Here is a 21,480-nt window from a genome sequence, read left to right as displayed (position 1 = left end):
TGGGGTGGAGAGGGTGCCAGGGTCACAGAGGCTTGAAGGAGGAAGTGGTGTATTGGTTTCCTATTTCTGCTCGAAAAAGCTACCTCAAACTTAGTGTCTTAAAACAACACAGTCTTAGTATCTTATAGTTCTAACGGTCCGAAGTCTGAAATGGGTCTTATGGGCTAAAATCAAGGTGTCAGCAGAACGGTGTTCCTTCTGGAGGTTTTAGGAGAGAATCTGTTTCCTTGCCTTTTCCAGCTTTTAGAGGCCATTTGCGTTCCTTGGCTTGTGGCCCCTTCCTTCTTCAGTGTGCATCACTCCAACCTCTGTTTCTGTGGTCACATCTCCTGTCTCTGATTTTGACCATCTTGCTTCCCTCTTATAAGGACCCTTGTGATTGCACTGAGCCCATTTAGATGATCCAGGATAATGTCTCCATCTCAAGGTCTTTAACTTAATCACATTCGCAGACTCCCTTTTTGCCATGTGAGATACATAGTCGCGGGTCCCGGAGATTAGGATTTGTACATCTCTGGAGGGTCACTATCTGCCTATCACATCGGGCACTGGAGAAGGGGTAGGGTTCGAGCTCTGATGGCTGAGGGCAAGGACACCGCAGGTGGAGGGGATGGCGGAGCAGAGGCAGGAGCCTGAGGACATAAGCAGCTCCTGCCAGCACCTGGCGTCTGGTTGCAGGAAGGTGTGGTTTTGGGGAATAGGCCTGGAAAAGCTGAAACGCCAGTGCCTGCTCCATTTCCAAATCCACATAGTTGGCCTCTGAGATGAGGGGGCAAACATTGCCCCAGAGGGATGGTGGGGCTGGGGCGGGCCCTGTGGGTACCGGTTCGCGTTTAGCTTTCATTCCCCTGCTTTATTGAGGTACCAGTCATGGCCAGTTTGGCCTTTGTAATTGTCCCTCAGTGACTGTTCTCCATTTAGCCTGCTCCCCTCCCACCCATGTGACCCCCGCAGCTGACGGCTTTAGAATCAGTACCACTCTCTCCCCCGTGGAAGTGTGGGTCTGGACTTTGCTCCCCTCCATGACCTTCCCCAGCCTCCACGCCTCCAACTTTACTCCGTAGCCACACTGAACCGCTCCCAGCTCCTGAATGCCCTGCATTCACTGACAAAAATCAGCACCTGCTGAGCGGCCGTCCACACAGGGATGGTGGCCATGTCACATCCAATCCTCCTATTGGTGTTACAAGCTATCGGCTGTTGAAGGCTCTCCCTATGCCAGGCACTGTTCATTACGTATGATTTTTATTTATCTTGCACAAGCCCTCTGAGGTTGGTGCCGTTAGCCCCATTTCAGAGACGGGGAAACTGAGGTTCTGAGACGTTAAGTAACTGGTCTTGGATGACATGGCCTTAAAATAAATAGTGGATCCATGAATCAAACCCAGGCCACATTTTATAAGGGAGGAAACTGAAGCTCGGGGCGGTGAAACAACTGGACCAGGCTAATGAGTAGTTCATAAACTGAGGTGTGGCTCGTTTCAAAGCCCAGCTTGTCACTGGCCTACTACACAGTCACTCATTAATCTTAACTGCTGCACTAAACTGCTTAGCCTCTGCCCCGTAGTTATTTGTACAGATATTCTTTGCTTCGCCTCCGCCTTGCCCACTCTACAGGGAGCTGGCCAGCGGCTGGGCCTGGGTCTCTTTCATCTCGCTCTGTATTCTGCACCTGGCGCAGGGCCTGGCTCAGAGCACATGCGTGGCAGACAAATGAGTGAGGCAGTGAATGATACTTTCTGGGCGTGGCTCTGGACACAGGTCAGGGAGGCCACCTGCAGCCACGGAGATCCAGAGTGGCTGAAGTCTTGAGGCCCTACTGGGCCCAGGCTTGGGGTCCCAGGCCATCCAAATTTCTTGGCGGGTCTGAAAGCCCAAGTTTGTTTTTTTTTCACAAATGTATTTTATATGTAGCTTTTGGAAGAGGTGCTACATGCACAATATAGTACAAAATTTAAAAGTACGAAGGACAGACAACAAAATGTTAGTCTTCCTGCATCCTTTGAATCCAATCTCCTAGCTCCCCTCCCAGGAAGCATTCCTTGCCATCACTTTCTTGTGTATTTTTCTAGAGCTATCCTGTGCATATACAAATATACGTGTGTTCAAGTTCTTCCCTGGAGCACACATACAAAGGGTAGCAAACGATATTCTTTGCTCTGCAATCTTATTTTTCATCTAAGTATTTGGAAAATCTTTCCTATCAGTCCCATATAGAGCTGCCTCATTCTTTTTGATGGTTGCACAGTATTGTATTGTATAGAGGTATCATATAATGGATATTTAGATGTTTCCACCTTTTGCTATTATAAATAACACTGCAATGAACATCCTAGTACATCATGTCATTTTGCATGTGTGCAAAAATACACCCAAAAGATAAATACCTGTAAGAGAAATTGATGGGTCAAAGAATTATATTTAAAATTTTGATGGAAGTTGGAAATCACTGTTCATAGATTTTATACTGATTTTCCTGCTACCAACAATGGGTGGATTTTTCAGTTCCCCATATGCCCAACAAATAGTAAGTTATCAACCCTTTTCATCTTTACCAATCTGACATGTAAAAAATGAGAAATCATGATAGTCTAAATTTGCATTTCTCTTATTGTGAGTGAGGTTGAACATTTTTATATGTCTAAATGCAATTTGTATATCCTGAGATATATTATATATATATATATATTCTGGGAACTCTTTGCTCACATGCTTGGCTCTTTTATCCTCCTGGGTTGTTGATCTCTTACTTGGTTATTTGTAGGAACTCTAAATGTCTTAAGGCTATTGGCCGTGGGTTCATGATATAGCTTGCCAATATTTCTCCTTGGTTGTTCCCACAAATTCTGTAGTGAAAGGCTACTCATTAGCCTGGTCCAGTTGCTTCACCGCCCCGAGCTTCAGTTTCCTCCCCTATAAAATGTGGCCTGGGTTTGATTCATGGATCCACTATTTATTTTAAGGCCATGTCATCCAAGGCCAGTTACTTAACCTCCCAGAACCTCAGTTTCCTCATCTCTGAAATGGGGCTAACAGCACCAACCTCAGAGGGTTTGTGTGAGATAAATAGAAATCATATGTAATGAACAGTGCCTGGCACAGGGAGAGCCTTCAATAGCTGATAGCTTGTAACACCAATAGGAGGATTGGATGTGATATGTCCACCATCCCTGCGTGGGCCCTCAGTTTCCTAGTTGGTAAAATGGGGATATTGCTGTTTGCAACAGTATCTACAGCACAGGGGAGCTTTTATGATTTAAACAAGTCAGTTTTTGCTACATACTTGAACAGAGCCAGGCATGTAGTAAGGATTCAATACATTTGGGCTGTTTTTACAGCATCCTTTCTGGAACTTTCCACCCATCTGCCACCTTGGTGTCCTCACTCTGCTCACCCTGGGCTCTGCTCACTCCGCCTCCTCCAGGGGTGCCTCCCTGCTCACCCCAGGCCTCACACAGCGGCTTTCCTTCCCTGAGGTCCCGCAGTCCTCTGTACGTGTCCCTCCTCTGCCCCTGGCCTGTCATCTGCTCTTGTCAGGCGCCTGCAGTGTTAACCTCTTTCTCTTCCGTGAGCTCAGATCTTCCCCTGGGGGCAGACAGCTTGGTTCCAGGGCACCTGCCTGCTGGTCTCAGTTCGGCTGTGGGAAACCAGCTGTGTGACCTCAGGGAAGCCAAGTCTCTCTCCTGTCTCTGTCTCCTGACCTACAAACTGATGGAGTTGGGTGAAAGTGCCAGTCGTTGAGCTTTAGAAGAGGGACAATCCTCTGCTCAAGCAAAACCTTACAGGAAGCTGGCTGTGCGAAACCAGTGAGAGCAGAGCTGCTTTGGATGGAGGAATGTGAGTGTGTAAGTGTGTGTGTGTATGTGTGAGCATGTGAGTGCGTGACTATATGAGTGTGGGGAGTGTGTGCACGTGTGTGAGTGAATGAGCGTGTATGCATGTGACAGTGAGCATGTGAGTGTGTGTAAGTGTGTGAGTGTATGTGTGAGCACGCAATTGAGTGTGGAGGGTGTGAGAGCGTGTGCACGTGTGCATATGTACAGGTGTGTGAGTGAGCGAGTGTGTGCACACCTGTGTGAGAGTGAGTGAATGAGTGTGTATGTATGAGTGTGAGTGTGGGTGTGTGAGTGTGTGTGAGTGTGTGTGAGTGTGTGGGGTCAGCAGAGGTCTGCTCAGTTGGCATCTCTGCGGAGGGCTCCTCAGGCCAGACGTGAAAACCTTGGGGTGCGGAAGTTTCCGCCCTCCCGTCCTACAGGTGTAGGAGTTTCATCTGAGTCCTCTTGCTTGGCCTGCAGCGGAGGTTTACCGTATTTCTTAGTGGTCAAGATGCCGGTGAGGACAAGGTAAAGTGGGCCCGGCAGGAACGGCAAGTTCCGGGTTCCGGGGCCTCCCTTCCCCCTCCCGGGCTCAAACCCTTCCTTCTGAAACCCCAGATACGGATCTCTGCCTGAAGGTGTTGGTTGGGTTTCTGCCCGCCGGGGACCTCTCTGTGTGTTTACTGAGCTGGGACTGATGTCTTCGCTGCATGTTCTGGTCTCCTCAGGCCCCTGCCCTAATCCCAGACCAGGCCTGCAAAGGAAGTCCCCGCCCCCCCTCAACCCCAGCACATTCCACTGGAGAGGGCTGGGGCTCAGGCCGGGGTGGCTGGAAGGCTTCCTGGCCCTGTGGCTCCAGAGCTGATTCCCCGAGCTTCCCTGGTGGCGGCTGGGAGGCCTCAGGCCTGGTGCTCGGGTGCCCCGGTGAGGGCTGGCGCTGGCATCCCATAGGTCCTGCCTGGAATGGCAGTGACGCACCCAAGGGAGCCAGTGAGGTTTCGTCCTCCATTAATGGTGTGTGTGTGTGTTTGTCTGGGGCGGGGCGCATTTTCCCTCCCAATCGACTGTAGGTTGACCAAAACGCCCCTTGGATACCAGGCCCCTGGCAGACGACGGGGCCTCAGTCGTTCTTTCTCTGAGCAAAGGGCTTCTCCCCCAGCACACCCCAGACCTGGGGCCCTCCTTTGTTCCCAGCTTCTGGCAGCCTGCCTTGTTCTGGGATTCTTTTCGGTTTCTGCTTAATGAATGTTTATCCTGCAGCCGGCTGGAGCCAGGAGGGGCCAGGAAGAGCCGAGAGGAGCCAGGAAGGGCCAGGAGGGTCAAGGCTCAGCATTCTGTCTCCAGAGGGCTCTGAATTCCGGCTGCTCTCAAGAATGTACCCCACCCCTCGTCCCCCAACACACACCTTTCCATCTGCCCTCCTCCCTGGGGAGGTAGCTGTTTTTCCAGGAGCTTGGCCAACCTGATCACCCCTCTCCCAGTCTGCTGGGCCGCACTTGCCAGATTGAGGCCACTGAAGCCTAGGGCAAGTCAGAATTGAAAATACGTAAACACCTTCCGTCCCAGATTATAGAGGTGATACATGTTCACTGTTGCTCTGTTGAGATTTTGGAAAACGCAGGTTCTGGTCAGAAGTCACCTCCGTACTCCTGGCCCTGACTGTGGGCTCCGTGTGGGCAGGGCCTGTGTGGACACAGCCTTTGTCTTTCCCCCTCCCTCAGTGGGCATCAGTGCTGGCAGACGTGCGCACAGGGAGTGCTTGGTGAGTAGAACCCAGTTAGAACCTATTTCTGGACTTCATCCAAAGCAGATCCAGGGACGACCCTGGGGGGTGACCACTGACCTTCTGGGGGGCGGAATCGGATAAGCCACGGCTCCAGACCAGTCCTCTGACTGCAGTGCACATGCCAGGCTCAGGCCCCAGGCTAGGAGCCATTCTAGATTGCTCTCCTTCCCTCGTGCTCCTCGTGACTCCATCAGCTCCATCCGTAGGCTCTGCGTCAGGATACGCCCCACGTCAGGCCACTTCTCACCAACCTCTCACATCTCCTTGGATCCAGCCCCCAGCTTCTCTCGCCTGGACTTTTGTCAGAGTCTCTTATCAGATCTCCAGCTTCCTCCGTTGGCTCCTGGTCTGTGATCTGGAGAGCGGCCACAGGGATCCCAGGGCTCCTCGGATCAAAGCCCCTTTACTCTCAGAATAAAGCGCAGCTCCCTAGTAAGACTGCCGACCTGTGTGCCTGGCCTCCTCCAGGACTCGCCTCCTGCACACCCGCCCCTGGCACATGCCTCTCAGCTCCGGGCATTCTTCCTCAGGGAGTCTGCCTCTGCTGTGCCCTCAGCCCGGCCCCCAGGGATCTGGAGGCTCCTTTGCCTCCCTCAGGTCTCTGTCCATGTGCCACCTCCTCAGGGTCCTCTCTTCCACACCCCCCCAACGCCCTTCACTCCTTCCCTTCTTTGCTTCTCCCCCTGTGCCCCTCACTCCTAGAATCACACTGTCTGCCAGTGTGAAAGCTGGCAGAAACCCAGCATGAAAGCTCAGGAGGGCAGGGAGATTTTGACTGTTTTGTTCTAGAAGCCCAGAGTCTAGAAGGTGACTGGCACATAGAGGGTGATCTGTAATTATGGGTCGAATGAAAACAAAAAAGGTCTTCTCCCTTTTTCTTCAGCTTCTCCAGCAAATAATTATTAAGCATTTACTCGTGTGCTGGTGTTGGCCTGGGGCTAGATGCGGAGGGGAAGCTCTGTCTAGCTGGGGAGACAGAGCCAGGGCATGTGATGGGGCGAATCCGGGGGCTGGGGCCGGGGAGGCTGGGAAAAACTGGCCCAGCCTGAGTGGCTCAGGCGGACGTCCCAGAGGAGGTGATGGCCAAGCTGGGCGCTGAAAGAGGGACTAGAGTTACTGGCATCCAGGTAAAGGAGGCAGGTGAGAAGGGACGATGTGCCAGGTCTGAGGAAGGACCTGCTCCCCTCCTGGAGGGCAGGGATGTGGCCCTCACGGCCTCGGGTCACCTCTGGTGCACAGCAGGTGTTTGGTGAAAATGCTGAGATAGCTTGAGTCCAGGAACCACACCTGATTTTCAGGAAGACAGTTTCAGTTCCCGGACAGGAACCTGGCTGTGGGGAGGTCAGCAAGGGCTCTGTAGGGTTCAGAGGATCAGATCAGTTTTGAAATGGAAAGGATCCCACATCCTAGAGCCTCTGCCCCTGAGGGAGGAAGCGCCGGTTCCCTTGAGGATGCTGGTGGGAGGGAAGTTAGCAGAAGACCACTCAGGGGACCGCGGTGGGCTCTAGGAAATCAGGGCAGACACGGGACATTTTTCTTTCTCTCTGTCCTGTGCCTGGCCCTCCCCATGCCCCAGCTCACACGGTATGGGCCGAGGTTTGGCGCAGGACTCTAAATGGGGCCCAAGTAGCCCAGAATCAGGGCAGAGGCAGAGAGAGGTACCCCTGGCTGAGAGGCCGGCCAGGGCCCTGCTTGTATGGAGAGGAGCTGAACCTGGTCACGTACACTCAGCCCCGCGGGAGGGACAGGGCAGGGAGAGGCCAGTCCTGTCTCCCTGGGGCGTGGAATGTGGCACTTGGGGGGGAGGCTGACCCTCTCCCTCCCGCCCTGGTCTGGACCTGGGGCAGTTCCCCAGGACTCAGCGCTCCCTCCCTTCCCCCATGCTTGGTCCCGGTTCCCGTCAGGCTGGTTTTTCCTCCCCTGGGGACTCTAAGGGAACACCTGGGGTCATCCTGGGCCAGCCTGCTGTGTCCCACCTTCCCTGGGTCCCCACTTGTGGGAAGTGACAGCGATGAGTTGCCGCAGAGGGAGCCGGACTTGGGTCGGGCGGAGCTCCCACCCCACCGCCGGCCTCGGTCCCCGTGACACCACCCACCTGGCCTGAGCAAGCCACTCCATAGCATGGCCAGCCATTTCTTGTCTCCATCCTTTACTCTACATCATCAGTCCTAGGACTCAGTCCAGGCCCTCTTTATCCCCAACGGGGACTATCTCAACAGACCTAACCTGGTCTCCCCACCCCTGGCCATGCCTCGCTCATCCGACCAACCCATTCAACACGTGGAACCCACGGCAATTTCTAAAATATGAAATTGACCACATCACATCCCTGGTTGAAATGACTTTCCACTGTCTTCAGGATAAATCAACTCCTTGGCTGAGATTTACAGCCCCTGTGACTTCTTCCCTGGCTTCGCCCCTCCCCCACATGCCCCCAACTGAACTGAATGTCCAATGGCCCCCGAGTTGGCCCCAGTGATCCCACTCTCCCAGGACCTCCTGCCTGATAAACACCAAAAGGTCTTTCAGCCTCTTGCTCGAGGGTGGTGCCTCTGTGAAACATCTCGCTCCCAGGCAGAAATGAGGGCTCCCTCCCTTTGCCCCCCTCCCCGCCTGCCCGCTCTTGCGTGGGAATTCCCGGCACCCACACACCCGATTATACTGATTTCTTTGAGGTCCACATGCCTACTGGCTCAATAGTTTTATATATATATATATATTTTTTTTTTTTTAAAATAAATTTATTTTTATTTTTTGTTTATGATTTTTTTTTGGCTATGTTGGGTCTTTGTTGCTGCATGGGGGCTTTCTCTAGTTGCGGGGAGTGGGGGCTACCCTTCGTTGCGGTGCGTGGGCTTCTCATTGCGGTGGCTTCTCTTGTTGCGGAGCACGGGCTCTAGAGCACACCGGTTTCAGTAGATGCGGCACGTGGGCTCAGTAGTTGTGGCTCGCGGGCTCTAGAGCGCAGGCTCAGTAGTTGTGGCGCACGGGCTTAGTTGCTCCGCGGCATGTGGGATCTTCCCGGACCAGAGCTCGAACCTGTGTCCCCTGCATTGGCAGGCCGATTCTTAACCACTGCGCCACCAGGGAAGCCTGACTCAACAGCTTCAGAACGGTGGCCCATGGAGTGGCTACTCCCTCCAGCACCCCTAGAAACTCCCCCACAAACGTCTCCCATGTGCTCTCAAGGTGGCTGTTGGTGGCAGGCTCAGGCGGGGGTCACTCCAGCTCCAGCTCACCCGTCCACGTGCACTACCTGGGGAGGCTGGCTGCCCGTCGTGGGAACCCCCAGGTCCCCGCCAGAGGGTGACCCCGGGTATTCCTAAGGTTTCCAATCCTTGGGGAACCAGAACAGAAGGCACCTCCTTCCCAACCCCCGGGTCCAAGTCATCCAAGCTGAAGGAGCCCTCCTGCACCCAGACTCTTTCCAAGTCCCTCTTGAAATGTTCTGTCATGGGATTTCCTGGTGGTCCAGTGGATAAGACTCCGTGCTTCCACTGCAGGGGGCATGGGTTCGATCCCTGGTAGGGGAACTAAGATGCTGCATGCCACGTGGTGTGGCCAAAAAAAAAAAAAAGAAAAAAGAAAAGAAAAGTTCTGTCGCCTTCTCTTCTTTTCCCTTCTCACCCTCTTGCTTCATAAAGAGGGAAAATCAGAGCAAAGGACCCAGGGGTAGGGGCAGGAGCCTAGAAACCTTTTGTGGGGGGCTCTTTTCTCCCCACATCTACCGTTCCTCTTTCCAAAACTTCCTCTCTCCTTTCCTAACCCAAGACTAGAATGTCAGAGTGTATGAGTGGGGACACAGAGGTCGGTGTTGTGGGTACGGGGAGGGGAAGAGGGATTTACTGTATTAAATATGGCCAGTTCTAAATGTCCATCATATAGTGTTTCCTAAGAAATTATTTTTAATTGGCAATTAATCATTTTTAATTAACTAGTAATACGTAAATACATTCTTGTTGTAAAAATTAGAATAGCAGAGACAAGCCTGGGTTCCCCTGACTACTATCCTTCAATCAGCTTCTCTCCAAGGAAATCTCTGTTGTCAGTCTGGTGTGTTTCCTTCCTTATCTATGTGCTTATGTGCATATTCATATGTACTTGTAGAAATATCATCTTTTAAGTGTATGCCAGCATTAATTATGTTATATGTATTGCTCTCCCGCTGCTTTTATTTTACCCAGCAACTGGTTCTTTAAGATTCTTCACGTCACTAAATATTGACATGACTCATTCTGTTTAATTCTTCTCACATCATGTGAACGTTACATAGTTTACTCAACTGTCCCCCTACCTGTTGTTGTTTCCGTCTTTCCTTTATTACAAACAACGCTTCAGAGAGTATCTTTTTATATGCCTCCCTGAATATATGAACAAGGGTTCTTTGGGGTAAATGCAGAAGAGTGGAACTGGGGCTTGCAGGGTGTGTGGATTCTTTTTAAAGAAAGACGCTGCCAAATGGCCCTGCAAAGTGGTAGCTGCAACCTGCCTCCCACTAATGTGTCTGTGGGAGTTCATTTGCCCACATCTTCCCCAGCACTTGACGTTATCAAACTTTGTAATTTTCCAGTCTAATGGGGAAGAGTGAATCTCCCATCTTCTCCTGGTTGCCCTTAGTTGGGCTGGGGATCTGGGAGGGGAAATTGGTGCTGTTTTTTTTTTTTTTTTTGGCCCATGGGTCATAGTTTCCCAACTCCTACTTTATTTTTTAATTTTTATTTTATATTGGAGTATAGTTGATTAACAATGTTGTGTTAGTTTCAGGTGTACAGCAGAGTGATTCAGTTATACATGTAAGTGTACATCTATTCTTTCAAGTTAACTTGGTGCTGTTTATAGAAACTTCTAGCTAGCCCTGTTCATAGTCCCATCTTCTACTTCTCCTTTCAGGGTCCCTGGTGCCCCAATTCCCGAGCTTCTGGGTTTTGTGTTGAGAATCTTCTTGCTTCTGTGGATTTCCTGCCCTCCCCTCTTCTGTCCCCTCCCTATGCTCCCAAGCCCTAGGTCTCAGCTTCCTCTTGTCTGCTTTTAGTTACCATTTTCGAGCTTTAAAATTTTCGTGGCCATTTATCATCTTCTGTTGTCTCTTCTTTTATTCTTTTAAAATAGTCCTTTACTGTCAGCTTAACAGGGTTTTAGGAAGGTGCAAAGATTAATGTGGGTATTCAATCTACCACATTTAATCAAAACGAAATGTCTCTATAATCCCCTGCCGGACTGTCAGCTTCTTAGAGGCAGGAAAGGCTCGTTTTTACTTCTGTATCCCAGCATCTAGCATCTTGCCTGGCAAATAGGGGATAGGACTTGATACACTTTTGCTGAATGGAGGAGCGAGTGAGAAAGTATTGATAGCTGAGCATCTTGTGATGATGGTCCTTAGGAAGGGGATGTTGCTTAGGGAAGGGTTACCAATTTACATGACAGGCAAGTTCATGAAGTCTTGCATCCTTTTCCTTTCTGTCCTCCAGCTTACGACTTCTGTTCTGTTTACATACACGAGCCCATCTCCTCTTCAAGGCTGAACTTTGAATCTTGTTTGTATGACCCACTGACTGACCAAATAGATACTTGTGTATCCAAGCAGGGGAGGACAAGTTGGGACCTTGGCAGGTGACACTATGCCTTCCCCAACTTGATGACCCTTTCTCCAGACCAGTGGAAGGAGTCACCTTAACCCCCAACTCATGAGAGGAGGGACAGCGTTAGTGGTTGGGACTACAGCTTTAGGGAGTTAAAGATCTGGGCTTGAATCCTGGGTCCACTATTTATTTGTGTGACTTTGGTCAGGTCAGTAACCTTTTTGAGCCTCAGTTTTTTGGTCTGTAAAATGGGGATGATAATACTTTAAGTCACAGGATTAGTTGAGATAATGTATACAAAGTGTTTAACCTAGAGGCTGGCCCAGTAGACGCTGGATGTCATCACCATCACCTTCGTCATCATCATCACCTTTGTCATCGTTATCATCGTCGCCCTTATTGTCATAGTCACACCATTTCGTTCTACCCAGGGTCTAGGACTCTCACTTCTTTCCAGTGGTCCCCAACCACTATTTCATTTCCTCAGGGATGATGAAAACTCCCCTACCTTCAATCTCTCCCCTCTGGGAACTGCAATCTGCATTTGCTCTAGTGTAAGAAGCTTCTAGGGTAGGTCCAGGTGGAGATGCAGACAGAACCGTTGGCCTCAGGACTTGGACACAAGTTAGCCATGTGACCTCAGGCGAGTCATTTTACCTCTCTGAGCTTCCTTGGACTGGATCAGCTTTTCTTGTGATATATGGATTATTAATAGGCATTACCTGACAAAAGACGCCATGGTCCGGTATATTTTGGAACTGCTGATTAAATGAAGTTAAATAATAATACTTATAATAATATAATACTTACATGTATACATTATATACCATCAAATGATAAGTATTTATTGTGTTACATCGTTATTATTAAATAGTACATTACTATCTATCTAATTAGCATCTATCTAACCACTGAAACAACTCCAGGAACTAGATTGTTATTATGATTATTATCCCTGTTTTACAAATGAAGGACTGAGGTTTTCACAGCCTTTAGTACCGTGCATTGTGAATTTCCAAAAGGGAGTGGGGACATCAGTGTTTCTGATCCTATCTGACAGTGGCCCCCCTTTCCCACAAGGATGTCGTGGGGCTGCGGCTCTGCAGCAACAAGCGGGGCGGGGGGGAAGGCTGGGCAGTTTCCTCTCTGGGATCCCTTCATGCTCAAACATTTCCTTCTCATCACTCCTGACCCTGTGTGTCCCTCCTCTGCAGACTGCGGATCACCAGGCTGGAGATCAGGACTTGGGAAAGGAGCTACTCCGATCAGGTTCTACAGGTTCTTGCCCTCACTCAGCCAGAGGCAGATCAAGGACTCTGCTCGTGGGCAGTCTGTTTACCGAATGGGAACCGCAGCTTGATTCCTCAGTTCTGTCTCTGGGGGTGGGGGGCAGACTTTACAGTTTGTTCTCTTGAGTTCTTGATGTGCCAGAGAAGTGTTTAAAAGCCACACAACTCATGGTGGAAGGTGCTAGGCACTGTTCTGGCCAGAGAGGGAGCAGGGGACTGTCTTTGGAGTTAGCCTAGGATTTGGGGGGAAAGAGACCCAAAGGAGTTGTTTTGGAGCTGGGACTTCCTTGGAAGGGAGAGTGCAGCCTTTGTTGCACTCAGGAACCCAGGCCATGGGGCTGAGGGTTAAGAGGCTGGAAGCCAGAATCTGACACTCCTGGCTGTCCCTCTCGAAGCTTCTGTTTCCTCATCTGTAAAATGGGCATAAGAATACCTTTTCCACTGGGCTGTTGTGGGGATCCAATGAGATCTGAAAAGGCTTTGTAAATGGTACTACCCTGCAGTCAATTGTTCTTATGGCTTTGGGGTAGGGGGCTGGGACTCTAAGCTCTTCTGAAGTTTAGTGAACTCACAACCCGTTAATCTTTGGAGGAGAACTGTTGGTCCGATTCTTTGTTTCCTAATGCAAAGTCCCTTCCCAAACTCTCCTATCAGGCCACAGGAGCAGAGGTTCCAGCTGGGGCTTGGTGTGCTAGCAACTCTCTGGCCAATCTCCCCCTTCCCCGACCAGGAGCAGGCCTCCTCCTTAAGGCCAAATAGTGACTCACGTCACATCAGCCCTGGCAGCTACAACCTTTGTGAAGGCCCAGCCACACCCTGCTTTCAGGGCCAGCCTTGAGTCTTCTTCCCCCTTGGAGCCCCTGGACCCATTGGCAGGTCTGATTCACTAGTTTAAACAGCCTCAGGCTGGCCTTCCTAGTGGCTCGGGGCTGCTCCTGGTGGGTTATGGGTGTGTGTGTGTGTGTGTGTATATGTGTGTGTGTAGGGGGGGTTTGCTGCCCCTGTTCCTGGATCAATTGGTGGCCAGAAGACAGTTTATTGGGGACAGGTTTCAGAGGCTGGGGACAGGTCTTCATTTAGCCACAGGTGACCCAGGTTATAATATGCAGAGAGGAGGCCTAAGATTTCACAGGAAACCGAGAGTAACTGACCCATCTCCCTACCACCCTGTCTAAAGGGCACCGGGCCTCTGTCCTGAGATTGGGTGGCTGCTCTGACATAAGGATACAAAGGAACTGTGGGGACAGTTCTGAGGAGGGGTGAGGTCCCTGCGGACAGGAACCGGGGTGAGGCTGCTTCAGGGCCCTGCAGTGTCTGGCAGGGGGGCCTCCAAGGCGATCAAAAAGGTGGGTGGAATTACTGAGCTGGATGAAGAACGGGGCTGCGGGTTGTGTGTGGAGCGGAGGGACTCCTTCCTCTATTATCGAAACTCGCCACGTTGTGTGTGGGCGCCCTCCCTAGCAATCCAGTCATTCATCCATGTACTGGGACAGGACTGCTAGGCACAGGAGGATTCAGCCTCTGACACCCTCCTTGGAGATGCTCACAGGAGGGAGGGATTCCATCCTGTCTCTGGGCGGCAGGTGCTAAAAGTCTCATGGGCTAGTTACTCGCCTCCCTTAGGCTCAGATGCCTCACTACAGCATCACTTCAGTAAGTCTGTGTCGAATGCATGCTTTTGGGGTTAGAGGGTAGAGGGTTGTCCTGGTTGGGGGGGGGGGGAGCGTGGGTGGATGGTTGGTGAGAGTACTGAGTCGGGGGTTCAGCTCCCAGGTGGGGTTCTGGCTTGAGCTCGGGATTCTGAAGTTGCCTTTTACAGTCCAGCTGCAGAACCCCTCCCAGCAGCTGTTCCCGGGAGCCTATTGTCACCTTGGGGCTTTGTATGGCCACAGCAGGGTGGGGTGGCTTTGTCTCAGGAGGCCTGGGAAGTTGCAGCTCAGAGCACCTCATGTGGGGGACTGAGGGGGGGTCAGGGTGTGGGTGATCCCCAAGGGGCAGGTTCTGAGAGGCTGTAATTCCCAGTGGGGCGTAGGAATCAGGTGAATGTACTTTGGGGGGGTTAATTTTGATCACAAGGAAGGGGCTCAGAATATGATGGGGGGACTCTGAGTGAGGGATCACGGGGGGGGCTGACGTCTCGGCGTGTACTCTCAGAAAAACTGTAATTCCTGGGGGGTGTCAAACTCTGGGTGATCTTAATGGGGGAGGGCCAGCATGTGAATTGCGGGGATATCTAAGTGTGCGTGTGGTGGGGGTGAAGATCCGAACGAGTGTGCCAGCGGGGTGTGTGGCTGGGCGTCGGCGTGGGCTGGTGTGGGGCAGCTCTCCGGAGGGCAGGAGCCTCTGGCCCCTGGGAGGGGAGAGTCGGAAGCAGAGCCGCCAGGAACTGACCAATGGGGAGAGCGCCCGTATTTGCACTCAGGAGCCTGCAAATTCCTGGGCCCTCAGATATCCGCCCGACACCGTCCCTCCTCCCCCGCCCAACCCCGGGCATAAAAGGCGCCAGGTGAGGACCTCGCCACTCCTCTTGCCGACTGCAGCCACTCCGACCGGTGTCGCCCGCGTCCTCCTTCGCCATGACTTCCCACAGCTATCGCCAGTCGTCGGCCACCTCGTCCTTCGGGGGTCTGGGCAGCGGCTCCATGCGCTTCGGGGCGGGAGGCGCCTTCCGCGCGCCCAGCATCCACGGGGGCTCGGGTGGCCGCGGCGTGTCGGTGTCCTCCGCCCGCTTCGTGTCCTCGTCCTCCTCCGGGGGCTACGGCGGCGGCTATGCGGGCGCCCTGGCCGGCTCCGACGGGCTGCTGGCGGGCAACGAGAAGGTCACCATGCAGAACCTCAACGACCGCCTGGCCTCCTACCTGGAGAAGGTGCGCGCCCTGGAGGAGGCCAACGACGACTTGGAGGTGAAGATACGCGACTGGTACCAGAAGCAGGGGCCCGGGCCCGCCCGCGACTACAGCCACTACTTCAAGACCATCGAGGACCTGCGGGGCCAGGTGGGAGGCGGCCCGGCCGCGGGAAGTGCACCTGCCGCGGATACCCAGCCCCGCGGGCCGGGTGAGGCCCGAGGCGGGGGCGGCGGGCGCCAGAGCCACCTCCCGGCCGGGGCGGGAGCGAGTGTTAGGATGGGGGAGGGCCCGCAGGGTGGGGCGGAGGGAAGCCGGCCGGGGAGGACGGGCAGGACCACGGGGCAGGAAGTGGAGGCCTGGGGGGGTGGTGGGGTGGGGAACCGGGGGTGGCGGGTTAACGTGGGGGATTGGAGGGCGGCAGGAAGAAGGCGCGCCGGTCGGCTAGGCCTGGGAAAGGGGGGAGGAAGGAGGGGGAAGAGATGGGGCGCGCTGTGGGCTGCCCTGAGGTCCGGACCGGAGTCGCTGTGCAACAGGGAAATGCAAGAGTTTGACCAGGGAGGAATCTGGTTCTCGCCGGGCCAGACCTGCCTTCTGCTGCCCCCGGCGAGAGGCCCTCTGCATTCCTTTTCTCCCGGCCGGGCCGGGCGGGTCCGGTTTCCATCACGCTGAGGCTGAAGCCCCTCCCTCCGCCCAGGGGGCCACTAGGGACTTAGAGGCGCTCTAGGAAGAATGGGAGAGGCCAACTCTGGCCCGTGGTCAAGGAGGGACATATGCTGTGGCCCCCGAACTGGGTAAAGGAGAGACGAGTGCTGAGCTTGTGAAGACCTCTGTGGAGAGGCCCAGTGCCGTGTGGGTGGAGACCCCAGGTCCCAGCCACAGCCTCCTGCTGGGGGGCCCTCAGGGTCCTTCAGGGTGGGGCTTGGTCTCTGCCCACAGGGAACAGCTCGGAGCTGGGATCTCGGTCCAGAAGAAATGTTTCAAAAGCCAGTGGGACATTTAACAGCCTCACACGTTGGGTCTCCAAACGCACAGTCCCCACAGCGTAGGCCTGGGCCCACCCTGTGCCTGGCGTGGTGCTGGGTGCCAGGGCCCTAGACCAGACCCGTAGATGAGGGAGAGCTAGAGATGTAAACAACGAGCGTAGTGCTTTCAAACTTTATAAACTGTGACCTACACGAGGGAATACATTTTGCCTCAAAGAGGAGGCACAAAGTGCCGGCACGTGATACGTGCTCAACAGAAGGCTTTCCCTTCCCTGAAGGCAGAATGTGCTTCGAGTGGGGGTCAGACCACAGGGTGACCCCTGTGCTCCCTGCGTCTGGTTTGCGGATCACTAGAAGTTGCCTCCCTACGAGCATTTAGAGTTTCCCTGGGTGCAGGTCGTGGAGACTTTTCCCCCAGGCTTACCTCCCTGCCCTTCCCGTTTCCCCCTGGCTCAGCCTCCCTCGCAGTAGTTTCTCCTGCTCCAGCTCCCGGGCCTGGACCCATTCCAAGGCCTCCCAGAGAGCAGGCTGACGGGCAGCCTGGGGTGGCCGAGGCTTTGGTCTCCTGGCGGTGGAGGCACACAGGCACGCATACTCCTTTGCTTTTCTCTCTCCTCTGGGAAGAAAGTGGGTGGACAGTGCCCATATACTGAACTGGTGCCAACCTCCTGCCTTCTGCCTTCCAGATTCTTGGTGCCACCATTGAGAATTCCAGGATAGTCCTGCAGATCGACAACGCCCGTTTGGCTGCAGATGACTTTCGAACCAAGTGAGTGTCTCTGCCTTGGGGGCTGCAGGAGCCAGGGCAGGGGAGGGGGGCAATCTCAGGCCCTTATGGGGCTCAGTGCCGTGGGGGGGATGGACTCTGCTCTCACCCACCCCAGCTGGTCTGAAGCACACCCCATCCCCCATGGGCCCCTGAACCCAGGGGAGGTGGGCAAGTCTTCAGAGGTGCAGAGGAAATGCTGGCCTGACTGCAACTCTTTCCTCTGAAAGGTTTGAGACGGAGCACGCCCTGCGAGTGAGCGTGGAGGCCGACATCAACGGCCTGCGCAGGTTGCTGGACGAGCTGACCCTGGCCAGGACTGACCTGGAGATGCAGATCGAGGGTCTGAAGGAGGAGCTGGCCTACCTCCGGAAGAACCACGAGGAGGTGGGTTTCAAGCTGGGCTTCCCATCCATCCCAGCCCAGCTTCCCAGAGCTGAGGACACTTTTTTTTTTCCTCCTGTATCCTCTGACTGTGGCCACATTTGCTGCACCCTTGACCTGGCCCTGAGTGTGTCATGTGGATCCCAAGGGTTCCAGCAGGGGATGGTGGTGACCCCGTCTGTACCCCTGTGCTGGCTCCTAGGTCTGCACCTGAAAACCAGCCCCCCTATGGCCTGGGGGATGGGGGAGTGACGTGGCTCAGGCCCAGCAGGCTCTGGGCCCTGACATGCCCATCTCTGCTGTATCTTTCTAGGAAATCAGTGTCCTGAAGGGCCAGGTGGGAGGTCAGGTCAACGTGGAGGTAGACTCCGCTCCGGGCATCGACCTAGCCAAGATCCTGAGCGACATGAGAAGCCAACATGAGGTCATGGCTGAGAAGAGCCGGAAGGATGCTGAGGCCTGGTTCACCAGCCAGGTATGGAGGGGGAGGCAGGTGCCCCTTGGGGAGGTGGCAAGGAGAGCGGGCTTAATGCTCCCAGGCAAGGGTCTGCCTCAGCGCTTACTCCCTCTGCCTCCTCTCACTGCAGACCGAGGAGCTGAACAGGGAGGTCGCTGGCCGCACGGAGCAGCTGCAGATCAGCAAGACGGAGGTCACCGACCTGCGGCGTACCCTCCAGGGTCTGGAGATCGAGCTGCAGTCTCAGCTCAGCATGGTATGTGCCCTCTGCCCTGTGGGACGCACACGCGTGTCCTTGCGGCCTCGGGCAGCCCGGATGGCGGCTGGGCCCGTGCCATCGCTGGGCACCAGGCTCTGCTGAGTCTCCTTCCCTCTCCCTGCCCTCAGAAAGCTGCCCTGGAAGGCACGCTGGCCGAAACGGAGGCTCGCTTCGGAGCCCAGCTGGCGCATATCCAGGCGCTGATCAGTGGTGTCGAAGCCCAGCTGAGCAATGTGCGTGCCGACACCGAGCGGCAGAACCAGGAGTACCAGCACCTCATGGACATCAAGTCCCGGCTGGAGCAGGAGATCGCCACCTACCGAAACCTGCTGGAGGGCCAGGACGCCTTCTACAACAACCTGCCCACCCCGAAGGTCCTCTGAGTCTGGCAGCCTCCTGGCCTTCCTACCCTGCTGCAGAGGGATTCCCCTGGGTAGGGGCATGGGAGGGGAGGGACCCTCATCCCTGGCTCTCCCCCTGACCTTCCAATAAAACTTTATGGCCCAGGGGAGGAAGGACGTTGAGTTTGTTATTTCAGCCCATGGCGGGGCGGGGTGCGGGGGCCAGACCTTGGCACTGTTTAGGTTTTATTGTTTAGGTTTCATTTGGACCAGAGTCCACGCTTTCCCAGGAAAGGGCAGGGAGGGCGCTCACAAACTCCAGCTGTTACAGTAATTCCTGTTTGCAGAGGTCTTCCTGTATTCACCTGTTCCCTAAAACAAGGTTGTTAAATAAGCATTGCTCCCATGTTACAGAGGGATAAACTAAGGCTCAGAGAGGCGAGGTGGGTTGTTGTAATATATAACTGTTCTAACACATGGCAAAGGTGGGATTTGAAACTGGTTTTTGCTTCCAGATTTAGTTTTCTTTCCACTGAACTCACCCCAAGGGTTGGTGTGTGTTTGTGTATCTGTAATTAATGTTTACTGAGCACCTACTAAGTGCTATTTAATCAGACAACCCTGAAAGGTAGTATGAGTTATATCCTATAGAGTAGGAAACAGGCTCAGAGAGGTTAAGTAACTTGACCAAGGCCACATAGCAACTACATGGCAGAGCTAGGACCAGAATTACATTTCCTGATTCTTAACCCACAGTGCCACCCCTGCACCCCGTCTCCTAGGATGACACTGCTTGTGCCATTTCCTCAGTACATTCCAGTCTTGCTCTGTGTGAAGGCCCCTGAGGCAGTTCCTCCTGACAGGTTTCTCCACCTAACTTAAGGAGAAACTGGGGCTTTGGGGTCAGGGGGCGGACACCAGCTCAGAACAGAGCTGTAGAGGGCGCCCTCGTAGGGGTGTGTGTGCGCATGCACTGACACCTCCTTCCATCCCCTGGCAGCCCTGCGTAAGCCCCTTACGCCCACCAGCCCATACCTGGGCCCAGAGCCTGGAATAGGACCCAGCTGTGGCCCAGACCTCCCCCAGAGACCCCCAAACTGGCTTGCCTGGGGCCTGTCCTGGGCCCCCAAAGGAATGCAAGTCCCAGCTTCCTGGTACAACTCTGCCCTTGGGTTGGTATGGTCCTGCCCCTGTGGTTTACAACTTAACTGCCAAGAACGGAGGCCAATTAAAGGTAAATAAGTCCCACTTCCCCCAGCAGAGAGGTTCAGGCTGAGCGGGTCTGTTCAGGCCCCGTGGATCTGTCTGTGACAGCGGCCGACCCTGTGAGGGAGGGGGCTGAGTGAGGCGGAAGGTCTCTAGGGGGACAGATCGTCGCTCTGCCAACCTGTGCTCGGCACTGCGCTATGGAGGCTCAGGACCCCGCCATACCTGGTGTTCATCCTGAAGGGGGTGCTTTTCTCACCATTTTCCGTGGAGCTTGGTAGGCTCATTAGTTTACTCCAAATCCCAGGCTGGTGACCCCAGAGCCCAGCTCTTCCCGCTTCCCCTGCCGCAGCCCTGGGCCAGGAGCCCTTTCTGCCACCTCCCCAGCTATTCCGCTCTGGCCATCAGCACCTACAGGCCCACTCTCCCACTTAACTTAGGAGGCCTTGGAGCTAGAGGCCAGAGGCCTGGCTGCACCCCTAGTCCCAGGCTGGGACTGCCCAGAGATATTTGTCCCCTGTTCATGAAAGCCTCTGTTGTCACAGCTGAAGCCCTCCCCTGTGCCCCAGAGGCCCCTGGAATGTGGCTGTGAGGCGGGGTCTGGGCCCCATACAGGTGGGGCTGGTGACGGGGTCTCAGGTCTGGGTGTCAGGAAGAAAGCTTTCCTTTGTGTGCGTGCACGCGTGCGCGCGCGTGTGTGTGTGTGTGTGGACACTTTTCTGTCTCAGTCTGGGAGCTGAAACTAGGGGTACCGTGTTGACAGAAGAAGCTGGGATAGAGGAAAGGGAGCGAGAGGCAGGGGGAGGGGATTTGCGGGGGCAGGGTCTTTCCAGCCCTGCTGGTCATCATGACCACTTCGGTTTGCAAGCATTTCCAGTCCGTCATCTTGCTCCATCTCCGTGAGTCAGACTGGGCCAGAGTTATTTCCATTTTTCCAATTGGTAGACTGAGGCTCGGAGAGAGGAGGCTTGATTCCTCAAAGCCACATAACTAATAAATGAGAAATGAGGAATTCTCCAGGCCCCAGGGCATGCCCTCTCTCTGACCCTGGCATCTCCCTGGGGAGCGGAGGAGTGAGGGAGGATCCTAACGTCTGTGGAGGTCCCCACTCCCCCTGTGACGTTGAATGCTCACCGTGGCCCTGTAGCTGGGGCCAGTGTTAACGGGGTCAGTGTTTTGTTTTTTTTTAAATTTTTTTATTGTGGTAAATACACATAACATAAACGTTACCGTCTTACGCATTTCTCGGTGCACAGTCCTGTGGCAGTTCTGTGCGCGCACGTTGTTGTGCAAGCATGATTGCCCTCCATCCTCATAACTCTTTCCATCTTGTAAAACTGAAACTTTATCCCCATTAAACCATAACTCCTCATTCTCCCTCCCCACCCCTGGCAACCACCATTACACTTTCTGTCTCTGATTTTGACTCTTCTTAGTACCTCATGTAAGTGGGAGAATGACCCAATTTTAAGTCAGGAACCTGGCTCGGAGATGTTAAGTCACACCCAGAGGTGGAGTCCAGCTCAGGCTCTTTCCACTGGGCTGCATCGTCCCATCCCAAGGAGGGAAGGCCGGCTCTGGGGCAGCCTGTCTGCCTGCAGTGGGCAAAGGACAGAAACTGGCACAGCAACCCGGGCAGGCTGCCTGGGGCAGGGCCCAGGTCTGCAGTCTGGGCTGGAGCCAAATGGAGCTTGATTTCTGCCCTTGCCCAGCCATCACCTTCTGGTGCTAACGAGTAGACTCCGGCCACCCAGACCTTGAGCTCA

At 54.0% G+C, this 21,480-nt stretch overlaps 1 protein-coding gene across 1 annotated transcript; it reads left to right on the top strand.

Annotated features, from left to right (window-relative positions):
- Nucleotides 1–15,006: 15,006 nt before the first annotated feature.
- Nucleotides 15,007–18,669, top strand: KRT19 (keratin 19). Its single transcript, XM_068531832.1, has 6 exons — nt 15,007–15,465; nt 16,988–17,070; nt 17,298–17,454; nt 17,765–17,926; nt 18,039–18,164; nt 18,296–18,669. The coding sequence occupies exons 1-6, from the start codon at nt 15,046–15,048 to the stop codon at nt 18,548–18,550; spliced, it is 1,203 nt and encodes a 400-aa protein (XP_068387933.1). The 5' UTR covers nt 15,007–15,045; the 3' UTR covers nt 18,551–18,669.
- Nucleotides 18,670–21,480: the final 2,811 nt, after the last annotated feature.

The sequence above is a fragment of the Eschrichtius robustus genome, chromosome 20 (genome assembly GCF_028021215.1).
Source record: "Eschrichtius robustus isolate mEscRob2 chromosome 20, mEscRob2.pri, whole genome shotgun sequence".
Lineage (NCBI taxonomy): Eukaryota > Metazoa > Chordata > Mammalia > Artiodactyla > Eschrichtiidae > Eschrichtius > Eschrichtius robustus.
The sequence above is the reverse complement of the archived record's forward strand: the minus strand, read 5'-3'. Positions and strand labels throughout refer to the sequence as shown.